General features: G+C 43.2%; 1 protein-coding gene across 1 annotated transcript in view; it reads right to left on the minus strand.

The window, feature by feature from the left end:
- NAALADL2 (N-acetylated alpha-linked acidic dipeptidase like 2) overlaps window positions 1-14,330 on the minus strand; it is a gene marked incomplete at its 3' end in the record, with an annotated part of 376,100 nt that extends 361,770 nt beyond the window's left edge. The window contains exon 1 of the mRNA XM_025201765.1: window positions 14,208-14,330. Coding sequence (XP_025057550.1) covers window positions 14,208-14,250 — 43 coding nt within the window. The remainder of the gene's footprint in view (window positions 1-14,207) is intronic.
- Between the last annotated feature and the right edge of the window lie 471 nt (window positions 14,331-14,801).

Consider the following 14,801-nt stretch of genomic DNA (forward strand, 5'->3'; position numbering starts at 1 on the left):
TTGACCACAAGATGAACGTGAGCCTGCAGTGTGATGCGGTGGCTAGTAAAGCGACCAAAACGCTGGCTTGCCTCCATAGATGCTTCTCAAGCAAATCCCGGGACGTCCTTCTCCCCCTGTACTCAGCCTTAGTGAGGCCGCAGCTAGAGTACTGTGTCCAGTTTTGGGCTCCACAATTCAAAAAGGATGTGGAGAAGCTTGAGAGAGTCCAGAGAAGAGCCACGTGCATGATCAGAGGTCAGGGAAGCAGACCCTACGATGATAGGCTAAGAGCCCTGCGGCTCTTTAGCCTGAAAAAGCGCAGGCTCAGGGGTGATCTGATGGCCACCTACAAATTTATCAGGGGTGACCACCAGCATCTGGGGGAACGTTTGTTCACCAGAGCGCCCCAAGGGATGACGAGGTCGAATGGTCACAAACTACTTCAAGATCGTTTCAGGCTGGACATAAGGAAGAACTTCTTTACTGTCCGAGCCCCCAAGGTCTGGAACAGCCTGCCACCGGAGGTGGTTCAAGCGCCTTCATTGAACACCTTCAAGATGAAACTGGATGCTTATCTTGCTGGGATCCTATGACCCCAGCTGACTTCCTGCCCTTTGGGCGGGGGGCTGGACTCGATGATCTTCCGAGGTCCCTTCCAGCCCTGATGTCTATGAAATCTATGAAATAAATCCAAAAAAAAAAAAAAAAGCCAGAAAATTCTGTTTTGGGCATTACTGAAAAAAAAAAAAATCACAATTTTCTACGGAAGAAAAAGAAACATATACAATAGTTACCTACATGAAAAATGACTAAAATTACAGGATTGAAATAATGTGCCAGAAACGTTTTACTTTTAAGTCGCCTCAAAGGGCGAAGACATGCTGATCAATTAAAGCTTCATTCCAAAAAGCAAAACAAATCTGTAGTTCAAAATTTTCAGCCAACCTATATCACCTATAAAACATCACTGTGTGACAGTCAGGATGCACTTTGACTTTTTGCAACAATACAAGAAACTACTACATAATAGAAAATATGGTCCAAAGAGACCTGCATCTAGACAAAAAAAGAGAACATAAATGGCACCCAAGCTACAAAACTCTTAGGAGGCACCGTGACACCAGTTGGAATTGAAATAGTTTTGTTTTCGGCCAAAATAATTAACTACAATGTCAATATTCTCTGTAAAAAATGTCAGTGGCATTCTATACCTTTTGTCTCACCTAATATTTTTAGTTTAGAGTAAGTCTCATATTTTCCTTCACTATTTTTGAACTGGAATTAATTTCCCCAAAATGAAACAGTCCAGTCTGATGTATTTACCTTTAAAGGCTGTCACTCTTTTTAGAGACCTGGGCACCACTTGTGCTGTAGTACCCCACAGTGTTGCTCTGTCTCCTTGAGATGGCCTCCTAGGGATGCTGTTTATCATAGAAATCCATCCAAATGAGATGCCTAATGTTCACATGGCATGTTTTGTTGCCCTGCGTGTTCTTAATTGGTTTACAGTCTACCTGCTGGAACGCAACCTGTCAGTTTGGCATCCCCAAACATCTGAAAGCCTCACGCTGTCTTCTCATTCCTTTAACTAGACACGGGGATGTCAGTAGAAGGGGTCAGACAACTGGCACTGGTGCTTAGGAAGAAGGACTTCCTGTGGAAGAGCTGGCAGTTACTGCCACAAGCCTCTTACCTAAAGTCACCTTTGGTTAGCATCTGTGTCCTCATTCACCTAGCTTATTATGAAAAAGTACAATGTCATGTTAACATATACAATAAATAGGAGAAACAACCATCGGGTCACCATCAATTATTGAATCAGATGGTACAAGAATTCAACACAATTCCTCGCTAAAAATGGTAGAACTGAAACCAATTTGAGATCTCCATAGCTATGATAAAGGAAAGTGCCATCACATGGCTGACACAGCTGAGGACAAAATGTGTTGGGAAGGATCCAGAGCAGGCACGGTGGCACACTTGCATCCCAATTCAACTACGCACTGCACACGCAGGGAGCTCACAGAGCTCAACAATACATCAGCAGAGCTCCTGCTGGACCTCCTACCCGGGGTCCAAACCCTGGTGCTGTTTGCTCTTCCCCTTCTTACTGCTCCCCCCACCACATTCAGCAGCAGAGGAAAAGAAAGGGATGAGCAGTAATGGCAGTGACAGCCCAGGCTTACATGGGGCACAAGGGCAGAGCGCCACTGCCACTCATCCCCCCCTTTCCCTTGCTGCTAAATTTGAGTTTGGCATGGGGCAAGAAGGGAGGGAGAGGAGGAAGGGGAACAGCAAACAAGAACAGGCTTCAGAGCTAAAAGCAGGGACTCCAGGCTCATAGAGCTTACAGCACATGCAGGGCTTACGCAGGAGGTGTGCTGACATGTCAGTGAGCTCTGAGAGCTCTCCAGGATCCACAATCCCAGTGAGGGGCTGTGATCACACCCCCTAGAGCGCTGTAGCATGTGTACAATGAGCTGTCTTCACCGAGCATGACCCACACCGGCCCACACCCCCATCACTGCATCGTGGATCCATCCATGGACTCTATGCATACCTTGCTGTAAACAGTTCTGTAGGAGGTACATGAGCGCACACATACCTAGTGACCCAGGGATACTGAGCTACCAGGGAGAAGATCATTTCTTATACAATGTGCATTTCTCTTTGATTCCTTATAGGACTGATTTTACACAGATTTAAAATGCAATGAGTGAATTGCAGTGTTCAAATCCAAATCTGCATGTAATAGAGAAATATCCCGAGGACACCAGGTGCACGGCAGCATCAGTCACACAAAGGGAATGAAGGCAGACAATTTGCCCTTGGAAATGGGCAACACCAACTATATTTTTAATAAGCTTGCAGGGTGTGCTCCCCACACATATTAAATCAGGTAGGACAGAGAGGTTGAGTGACAGCAGTAATTTTTTGTCAACATTTTGCGCATGCAGGCAACGCAATCAGCAGGATTGTGGCTTTCTCCCATGCAGAGGAGCAATGAGTAACCTCCGCTTGCAGTCTTGAATGCTATTAGCTAGATAATGTCTTAAAAACACCAACCCCACCCATATTCTCAGCCTCCCTTTTCCACTCCAGTGCCTTGATCTGTGATGGTCCTGAAGAGTTTCTGTCTTGCTGTTTCCTCCTAAATAATACATTAATGCTCCATAGCTTTAAAAACAATATTCTTCTTTAAAATCCCTTTTCTGTGGTCTAGTCTAATTAGACCACTTTCATTCTGTGGTCCTTCCTTTATAATATTTGTGTACCAGTTCAGATTGAGGTCCTAAATGGAGAAGGGAGATTCTTTCTTTTCCAGGGGCCTGATTTTTATCTATTCCAGGTGTCCCATCCCAGGAACTCCATCCTATTTATTCTTCCTCAGCAACTCTCAGAAAGCCTCTTCTCCTGGCTCAGGAGTCCAAGTTACCTATACTAAACCCAAGTTGCCCAGCATGAAACAGCACTCACCCTACCATCATTAGACGGAACAGTCACCCGGTGCAGGAATGTCATATCCATCATGCTCTGTGCATGGTTTTGAAGCTCTATGAGGTAAGAAGTGGCTCTACCCATGAACTATGTCACACCTGTATCTCAACATAAAATGCACTTCAGCTCCTTATTTTTGAGCATCTTTTCACCATCTAAAAGAGTGATCTGAAAATATGAGGACAATTTTCAGTAAGACACTTTCTATTTTGCCTTAATGCCTGTTTAGCAAGATGCAGTACACCAACATTTGGGATAAAATACTGGTTACACTGAAGTCAAGGGGAAGTTTGTCACTGACTTCAATCAGGGCAGAACGTCACACTTGGTTTCTTCAGTGTTTACACAGTTACATTACTGGTCCAGGAGTTTGCTGAGGTTTTACAGCAGGAAGGATGAAATCTGTCTTTTCTAGCTGCTGTCATTTGGCTGTGAGAATTATCATTCTTCCACAGAGCAAAAGGACATTTGAGATTGAAACCGTAGTTTGAAATGAACTTTTTATGCTGCAAGATGCCCATTTTATGCCTAGTTGTATATAGTCCCTAGGGCTGTGGAACACCGTCCTTACAGCTGAGGAAGCTGAAGGCAGCTGGATGTAAAGCCAGCCGTATCACTCCCGTACACCTTTACCATAGCTGGCACACTAGGCCACTACACTCGGGACAGCCTTTGACATTCTCATTGCAGAAGTCCTTGTTCCCTGTGGGGGAAACAGCCCTGTAATGCATATTTGTTCTAGCGTTGGGTTCTTAAAAACAACAAAAAAAGCAACAAGAAACCCAAAATAAAGGAACCCAAGGCTTCCAAATCCTGAATGGTTCTGTAATAGCAGTCAATCTTTTCTTATATTAGAATTAGCTTTTCAGCGTCTGGAATGCAAATTTCTCCAGCGGTGGCTGAAAAAAAACAGCTGGTTAAAAAAATACTCATCAGCAATAAAATATTTTTAGTAGAAAAGCAAACTAAAATAAAGACATTCTCATTTACATATGGTGCATCTTCAGCTCATCTGACATTCTTTATTTGCATCCCATATGACAATGCCACTCATGGGCTAAATAACAAGAAAGCAAGCAACTTTTCTGATGCCAGATGCTGAAGATCAATAGCTATTTCCCAAAGTTTATGGCATAATTAAAATGTGTAACAGGAATAATTTTCTTTTCAACCCCTCAGGCTAAGCCTAGAATTATTGACTAAGTCAAAGTTATGTGGTGTAACATTTTTTATTATGTTTATGGATAATATAAAGGAGTTTATGGCTTTTACATGTAATTTGGTAAGTATAGAAACAGCAGAGGGGAAAAATCGTCAGCATCAGCAAAACATCAATTGTAAAAATCTTTTTTAGGTACCTACCGGACCACAGATTTATGCAACTTTCCTTTAGTTTGTAACCACCTAAACTTGATTCTGCAGGCTGACACCAGAAGACTCATGAACTTAAGAAAACAAATGTTACACTCCTCCAGTGCTTACCTGTAAGGACGTTATTGCTGAAGAGGCAGGACCCCTCTACTGCCCCGGCCCCCACAGGATGGTGAGAGGCACCAGAGAAGGTCAATGCCATAAGCAACTTGGATAATGTCACATACATAATCTAAATCACTGCCGTGCTTGGATTGCTACTAAATGTGGAACCTGAACATCCAAGTTATATTTGCAGTGACAAATTCCAGAAAACACAATAAAAAGGAAGACATGAAGACAACAGCAAGAGATGAAAAAAGGAGCAAACAAAGAGGAGAGAGCTATGGTAACTGAACCAAAGCAACAAAGTGGCAGCGCAGGGAGAAGAGACAAGAATTGATTCGACTGTGAAAAGTGTACACTATGAAAACACCATTGTAGGGATCCAGGTTTATTGTAGCGCACTGACTTTCAGATCAAATCTGTTCAAATTGCAAGTGAAAAGATGTATGTCTGTTTCCTCACTGCCAGTCCTGCGAACTCAGCCCAGGGCTATGGAAGTCAAGCTGGGTTATTTCATTTCTCACACCTCACCACCAATGGTAATGGTAATATAGGCCAAATTATACCCTCTGTGACACCTGTGCAAACCCCATTATCTTCACTGTGCTTGCACAGATAAAATATAACTAAGAACTTAGTAAACAATTTTGCTGATGAGGCACAAGAATGAGTTGGATTTTTTCTGTCTCTCTTGCAGGACTAGCCAACTTTAATAACAGTTCAAATTGGTTCTTAAAGTCTGTATGTACATAGGGAGTAAGTTTTCCAATTCTGGACAGCCACTTTCCAGAGTAAAAAAACCCCAAACAAACAAAAAAAATTATATAAGACTTGGCAGGGTCCGATTAAATCTGGCAAGATATAAACTTATGTCCGACTAGCCTCTCAACAAGACCTCTTTCCCCACGGATCTAATCTTCACGGATGAAAAGTAAAGCTTAACGTTGAACCAAATATACTCTGTTCCCTGAGACTGCAAACACCCTGAAATAATGGCATGAAGCACCAAAACCATTTGCCACACCAGGGAAGGACCGTGCAAAGACACAGGTATAGGCAAGCCATGGGAACACCATGCAGGATGTGTCCAATGCCATAAACTGTCTTAATACCCTGCAACTCCTTGATACTCAAGGATACTACAAGGGTGATAAAAGAAAAAAACTTAGGTCCTAATCCTGCAAAATGTATATTCATGCTGAATTTACATGCACAAGAGGTTGAATTACTACCAATGGGACTGGTCTCTGAAAACAGGCCATGTGTTAGGGCTGTGCAAAGCTTCGGTCACCTATTCAATTCGGTGGAGATTCGGTCCGCTTTGGTGGCTGAATCTCTGAATCCAAATCGAACCAGGAGACCCTTTAATCTCTCTGAATTGAATCAGAACCCTCTGATTCCATTTGGAAAGATTCAGATAGATTCAATGATTCAGACATAGACACAGCTTTAAATGTTTTTTCTACATACCTCAAGGTACCAGGAGGTTTGTGAATGCTGCAATGCTGGGGCAGATGGAGCGTCCCACATGAGCATGGCAGAGTCCCCAGCTCAGCAGCAGACTTGGAAGTGGACCAGAAGCACTTCCAGTCTACTTCTGGGTCCGCCAGGAAATGCGCTGGGGGCCCCCCCGTGCCTCCCCAACTCAGCGACTGGTGCCTCTTGGATCTGGGGGGGGACCCGGGATCCTCCGCAGCTGATTATCGAAGTCATGGTGAGGTCCCTCCGTGTGCTCCCCGGCAGATCCGGAAGGGGACTAGAAGTACCTCCGGTCCCCTTCCGGGTTTGCCGCTGAGCATGCGGGGGCCTACCCTGTGCTCCTGTGGGACACTCAATCTGCCCCACAACTCCAGCATTCATGAGCCGCGCCTGGTACCTCGCAGTATGTAGAAAAAACATTTAAAGCTGCGTCTACGGCCGAAACGCTGATTCAGAGATTCAGCATCAAATTGAATTGGGACAGTGATCCGAATCAACGAAGCAAATCACTATCCCCAATTCAGGCTGAATCCAGATCCAAATCGAATATGGCCCATTTCGTACACCCCTACCATGTGTGATGTTTTGTCAGAGAGTCAGAAGGAGCGTGACTTTGTGCACAGCCACAAGAGGTTGTATTGAAGCAGCATCCAAAGCAATTATAAAAAATTGGCATCTTAGGAACTTCTTCAGTTGCTCAAAAGAAACAAAAACCACTGAAAAAAAGTGACCAGTGTACATGCTGTAAAATATAGAAATAGGGTAGATTTTTTTTTGTTTTGTTTTTTGGAAGTGTCTCAGCTCTGAATGCACTGGCAACAACTCAAAAGAACTTCAGGTTGTACTGGCCAACTGAGCCAATAAGGAATCCAGCCAATCAGTTCAGAAGTAACTGGATTTTTTGGCTGTGCGCGCCATATGTGGATGCCTAAAGGCAAGGAGGAAACCTGGCAAAACTGTTAATGAAACATAAAAAAAGTAAACAGTATTGCTGCGAGGGTGTAGAACTACTTGATGCATTGTACATCTGCTCCAATTCTTATCAAGGTATTTGCAAATAACAGATATAAGCACCTCTTTGTGTCTGGTAGATACTGTTTGATTGCCTTGAGAGTATTTTCTTGAGTTAAACAATAAATAAGTAAATTTATGAAGCAAAAAAAAAAAAAAAAAAATCAAGCAATGTACGGTTTCCAATTTGGGCTTGACAAAACGAATCATAGAAATTAGAAATGGATAAAGCAAATTAAATTCATTACAGCTCCTTTCTGCCAGGACAGGACTATTTCCCACAGTCAGTGATACTTATATTGTGAAAATTAGGCATATGCAGAGGCAGCCCACCTCCCAACAAATAGCTGGAGGACAAAGTTTATGGACCACCAAGTCAACTGGGAAGGAACCACAAGCACAGCCTCAGAGTATTCTCTTTTGTGGTCATAACCCATAAAGCTATGTGTGGTTTTTGGGTTCTCCCATCAAACTTTGGCACAATCCAGGAAAATATACTCTGTAACCCTTCCAGTCCCTTCTGGCATCATCTGCTGCATGCTCAGCACATTAACTAAAGCGGTCCTGAAGCAGGTAAGCCTAATTATTCATCCTCCCCTACCCCACACCTACAAATCTACATTCATCCCTTGTTCACATCAGTTGTTCCTCTATCCCCCTTCCAGAATTATTGCCTTGATTTGGCTTGCAAAGAGAAGCAGATTTAAGGAGCGAGGCTGTCAGAAAAAGTTGACCAAGCCCCTTAGTTCAGAGAACTCAAGCCCACAGACAGTCACAGGCTGGAGAATGAGAGGAAACTGCTACTGTGTCTTCTCCTACCCTTCCAGGATACTAGAAATACAGAAGGTGAAGGTCGTCTGCCTCCTCGTCATCCTCCATTCCATTACTCTCCTTTAGTTGGGGCAGGAAGGAGGAAAGACAGAAAATGCATAGGAAAATTCACAGGAGCACTTCAGAAGCAGGAGCTGTCATAATAACCAAGGTGGGAGTTGGGAGGGCCTAGCAATACACAAGAATGGGATAGCAGGATGGAGAGAAGTCTATGTGGTCAATAAATGTATTGGAATTTGGCGGTGTTCTTACAAAGGTGTTTCCTGGTAGGGCTGCCAACTTTCCAGTTTCAAAAAAAGAGGACACCTGTTGGGGGGGGGGGGGAATATGATTGTGGGGCAGCTTTGATATGCCTGCACCCTACCCCTGCCCCTCACTCCCAAGCCACAGTCCTCAACCCCCCAACCCTGCTGATGACCCTCACTCCCGACCTGTAGCCCCCTGGCACTGCCTGTTCACTGCACTCCCAACCCACAGTTCCCCACCCCTCCTGGTACCCCTTACTCCCAAACTATAGCCCGCCCCCCCCCCAGCCCTCCTCGTGCCCCTCACTCCCGATCCACACCCCCAGTCTCCCCCAGCCTTGCTGGTGCCCCTCACTCCTGACCCCTTAGCTCCCTGCTCCCCCCAACCCTGCAAGTGTCTCCCAGCTGCCCCACCCTTGCAAACACAGGCACCGGTGCAGCCCAGCCATGCATCACCCTGCTGCCGGGAGGAGCAGGCGCCTCTCCCACCCTGCTGAAGCCCAGTGCTGGGAAAACTTCAATGCTGAGCAGAGAAAAATCCCAAATCTTGGACATTTGTTGATATTAAAAAAAAACATCCAGACAGAGATGGGATGGCCCAACAAGAGGACATGTCAGGAAAACCCGAATGTACTGTAACTCTATCCTGGGATACCTGAGCTCACAAGCTGAAGCCTTTAGGGGAACCATCACAGGTGAAAGAACCTCAATGAGTTTCTTGTTGTAGGTAAATGAAAAATGGTAACTTGGGCCCAACACTGAAATAGGCAAGTAACAGCGAAGTAATCTCGGGAGGTCTCAGGCCATGCCAGAATCCATCCCTAACTTCAGGATTTCCAGTTTTAGAGCTGCACCTCTTTGGTTTGCTGTGAGTTATGAGTTTAAAGAAACTTAAAAACAGGATAAAATGCAGCTGAAACAGCCTAACCTGGTACAAGTTCCAAACTGGGCACAATCAACTTTTCATTGTGCTAGGTTGTATAGCCAAACTAAAATCCCAAACTGCAACTCTCCACCATATTTAGATTTGGGATACAAAGCAGTGCATACAGCACATACACGACAAAAGAGTTAACACATTTGGATAGACTTATAAATGTTATGCTAATGTCAAGTTAAGTGCTCTATACTGATCTAGCTGGTGATGATGACTCTGCAGGGATACTCAAACTGCTCATACTACTAATAGTACCTGCCCAGTGATCAGTACTGAGATCTTTAGCTGTCCTGGTTTGGCACTTTGAAATGGAAGTCAGAAATCCACAGGAAGCAGCAATAAAATGAATTATTTTAAATTATCCATTGTGACTGTTCCTAGTTGATGAATAGAGCCAATCTGTGTCAGAAATGTGACCATAGAAAACCCTCACCATTATCATTCAAAGTGCCAAGAAGCGGTCCAGTGATGTTCTGCTAATACTTTTCCATAGACCATCCAAGGCATGTAAGTCTCCAATGCCTAAGGCTATAATGTGCCCCCAAAAATCAGACTTTCAGACTTAGGACTTTCTTTCACAAGACTCCCATTAATGAAGTATGATTGGCCACACTGTTAATGAGTATTACTTAAAGTGTGCGTAACTCATAAGATATATATTATTAACTCTTGTGGGGCTTGCACTGCCCTTATCCTCACCTGAAACCCATGCCACACAGTGAGTGCACATTCCTCTCTCCAGTTCCCGAAACCAGCCTCTTTTGTTTAAGAGGAAAAAGAATTTGCCTCATTTAGGCCTCGGTTTGCATTAGCAAAATTTCATGAGGGTAAATACTGATTTAAAATAAACATAGTTATATTGTGCAACTCCCCAACACTGACACACTTAGGGGCTGGATGCAAAACCCATTCAAATTAATGAGAAAAAAATCCAACAGCACATTGGATTAATCTTAACCCCTTAAAACCTTGCTTAAATATTAAAGGAAACCTCTTTGTGTGCCCCCACTGATGGTTTTCACAGGTGCAGACAGATCATTTTTTATAATTTTGTTATAACAAACAATTTTTTTTTTGACAGCAAGGACCCTTACGACCAAAACAAAGGATTTCAAACTGACATTTAAGCAATGCCGACAAAAGTGCTGTCATCTTCACTCGCCTACCAGGAACTGAACCAGCGAGCTCCCAAACTAAAAGAATGAGCTACTATAGGATGAGCTAAAGCCACCAAGGCAACTTTTCTGGCAGGCGTGCCATAAATGAGCCCTGCACCATCCCCAAGTGCACTCTGATCCCCTTACCTTTCCTGGTCTGCTGCTCTGCTTTCTTCCCCGTGCTGCCTTCCAGATCTGCTGCTCTGCTTTCTGCCCTCTGTCTCAGTGTGCTGCCTGTCCCCTCCCATAGCCCCAGAGAGAGGTTACCTGTGTCAGATGGGCAGCTCTAAGCTAAAGAGTCTGCCTATAGCTGTAACCAGAGGTATAACTGGGTGGTCCAGGGTGTGCGTGGGGGGGATGTAAGTACTTACCTCGTCATACAAGAACAGTTGCCCTTGTGAAACCACCAATGCAGACTACTGATGTCTCAGGAAAAGCTCAAGCTGCTAGGGCTGCAGTGCTGTGAGGTCCCCGGGGCCTGAAGCTGCCTTTGAAGCTGGGCTGGTAGCCCACTCAGTCCCCCACCCCCAAGAGCTACTACCGGCTGTAACAAGCTTATATTCTCCTTAAGCCACAACCTGTCCACTAGGTTAAACTCTCCCAGATCACCTTGCAACACAATATAGGATGCAATGAATTAGATGTACACAAGGTACATCTTTAAAAAAAAAATCCCAGCCAACCAAAATAAGAAAAAAAAAAAACAAAACCCAAAACCACCAGCTGCAATAACATTAGGCCAACAAAATGCTGCTACTAAATTCTTTAAATGACATGTGAAGATTGAAGAAAACTATGCAAAGTGTATCATATGCAGGATTCTGTACTGACTTCAGAAATAACCAAAATTACACACACTACCATGCACGTGAGAATTTTTTTTTTTTTTTAAGTTTGAGGGGTTTTATTTTTTAATACCCTGTCAACTCATTCGTATCAGGGGCTAATTTAAAACCAAGAGTCAAAAGAGCTATTGTTCTGTGTTTACTTTCACCTCGGCAGGCACCGCACTGCACACACGCCATTCAAATCCAAACAAAAATGAAACCGCATGCATTTCAATACAAGTCTGAAATATTTACAGAGTAGGCAAAGTCGTAACAGCAACAGAGCAGAAGCAAAGGGCAGGTCGCTCAAATGTACCCATTGTTAAATGGAAAATTGTGATGGCAGAATGACCTTGTATTTGTTGAATGACCAGATGGCTAGAATTAACTGAATTACACAAACCCAAAGCCTTCTTTTAACAGCTGATAGTTGTTTAGCCAAACCAGTCAGGAGCCCGGAGCTAGTCTATAGTATGTGTATTAGCATCCTCCTCATACGACCCCCGAGGACACTGATTTTCACCCTTACAGGCAGATGCTGCAGAAAGAGTGACAAGGACTGGGATTCTGATACCCTGGATGAGCCTCTCTTTCCCCAGCAGAATTGACACACACGCTGATCAGACACTGCAAGGAAGTTTGAGCACCTGCTATCCAGGCTGTACCTGTCCTTTTAATAAATAAGTGATAGCAGCCTCCAGGCTGTCAATCTGGCACCTTTAGTAGTTCACCCAAGCACTAAATTCCCCAAAAAGAAAGAAAAAGAGGCAGAAATGCAGTCGTCTCTCCATCAGCAGCATCAAGATGCCAAATCAAAAATGTTATTTATTTATTAAGAACCCCAGTAAAATCTCTAGTTATTTTTGGCGCATTTCTAAAACAATCCCAGAAATTACCTGGTTTCCAGAACTGAACTACAGAAAAAGAAAGGGCATTTTATCAGATCTGAGGAACCACAGGCCACTTTTTCTTTCCCTGAAAAGGACCCCAGGGTCCCATTTCCATTCTCAGTTCTCTTGGTGTCGAGTGACTCCACTGAAGTGCATGAAATTAAAGTGATGTAAAAGTGGCTTAATTTGGTCAAAATCAGGGCCATGCAAGTCTACAGATTTACAACAAGATACAATGGGTCTCATTTCAGGACTTATTTCATGCCAATTTTACTGTAATATAATTTCTCTGATTTCAGTGGAATGACTCCTGGCTTACGCGCACATACCTGGGGGCAGAATTAAACCTAACAGATTTCTGAAGAGTAAGAAGATTTCTAAAAGTTCTTCTGGAAGGTTAAATGAAAACCAGAACGAATGAACTTCTCACCCGTAGGTTATGCAAAGGATATCTGGACTTACCAGCTATAAAATAAGTAGCTGCATTAACATTTCTTTTTCTCAGAAACACAAGCCCTAGAAACAGATGCAGTTTGAACTAGTAAGCAGCTTCAGGGTCAAGTGCATAGCAAAAGAAAGGCCATGATTTGAAAAAAATAAATAAAGCAGAAAGGGAGAGAGAAAGACTGATTTTCCACAGCAGTTCTTTCACAGACCTTACCAGGTTAAATCTGAGTGCTGAAAGGAAAACTGGACCTCAAATGTAATACGTATTGTATATAAACATAACACACACAAGCTACTCATACTGACAGACTTGTGCCAGTCTAGCTTTTGTGGAAAAGAAAGACCATGAGTTCCCCTTTGGGCTAGAAAGCCGCATGGATTTCAGTCACACAAAACCATTTGTGAACTGAACGTAGCTTTGCAAATCTTGCAAACCCAAAGAACAGTCGGAAAGCTTTCCCTGTCCTGGGCAAGCAGAATTAATGGTTCTTCCCAATTACATGCCAGAAAAAGACCGAGAGAGACAAAGGATGAGTCAAGCAAAGGGAAAACCTCTTGAAAAGTAAGATCTCTACAATAATGTATTGCTTGGACGGGGAAAAGAGCTTCTAACTGGGTTAGAGAAAGATCCTTAAAAAATATTGTGTAGAAAAAAAAAATCCTATCCTAGAAAAAAAAAACTTTACGTCAAAGATGCTGTGTAAGCAAGTACAATGCAAGCTTCCCAACTGCTCTGCTCAGACCTCTACAGCAAGACCCGAATGGGCCATGGAGCACTTTCTTCCAGCTACCTTTGGTAACGCTCACAAGGGCCATTTAGCAAACATAGTGTTACATTAGCACAGTGACAAAAAAGTATAAAATGAGAATAAAACCCAATAAATATATATAAATAAAAATGTGTGTGTGTCTGTCTGTGTGCATGTGTCCCTTCTCTGCTCTGCCCAGCTCCAAGTTCCTCGCATCTCTGCTATCGTTGCAATAGAAGTACGTTGCTCTTTATCTCTTAACTAAAAAGACTTAAGCTTCACAACAGAATGGCAACCCACAAAAGCCACAAGTTACTGTAAGTTTTTAAACAGAGTCAGTTAATAGCAGGCATCTAACACTGTTAAATACTAATGCGACTAAAATATCTCCCTGCCCTGTAACCCCACCCCCCGCAAAAAAATAAAAAAGAATTAAAAAAACAGCATTGTACAAAGAAAACACTGCAATCCCATGAATTTGAAGTCCTTTTTTTCCTCCAAAAAAAAAAAAAGAAATTCACGCACGTGCAGAGACAAGTCACCCCCCTGTATGACAAGCAGCACATGCTGCTGCTGTTACTAGCTCTGAAAAGCAAAACAGAAACACCCATATACAATGACTCACCTAACACCTACGGCTTTCAGAGTGAAGCCGTTTCACAGGCTGCATTCACTTACCTTGCAAGGCTGTATTAGGTAAACGCGTCTCATTCTCTCCCATTTGTAAAAATTGTCTTTTATCAAGGGGCCAAAGCAGTCTCAAGTTGAGCCAGTTACTGAGCAAGTTTTGACCTCCTGACTTCCCACTGTAGCACTGTAACTGTATACCTGACTTTCTTTGTGAATAATTAGCAACCTGCTTCCTGAGTTACCTGGGCTTGCCTGACCTGTTTCTCTATAAAGTGACATCACATCCTTTGATCTCCTGTACTATATTAACATATGCATTGGACAATTGCTCCTTTGTCTTACCTTGGACTCATTTTGTCCCACTCCTTACTTTCACTTTTATGCTGAAAGTCATCTGAAAAACTTCTGTGGTTTGCAACAGGTGTTTGGTCAAATCACCACAACCTTCCTCAAGTTAGGGATGGATTAGAAAGATTTTCTCAATTTGCATTTCATAACAAAAATAAAATGCTAACTAGCATATCAATTTGCAGTGGATAAGATTTACAGGCATAAATCTCCAGCACGGAGAAGCATAATCACAGGAGATAGGGGGCACTGGTAAAAGCAAAATCCTCCTTAGCCAAAAACCTTTGTCTTTCC

This window comes from Alligator sinensis, unplaced genomic scaffold (genome assembly GCF_000455745.1).
Source record: "Alligator sinensis unplaced genomic scaffold, ASM45574v1 scaffold379_1, whole genome shotgun sequence".
Lineage (NCBI taxonomy): Eukaryota > Metazoa > Chordata > Crocodylia > Alligatoridae > Alligator > Alligator sinensis.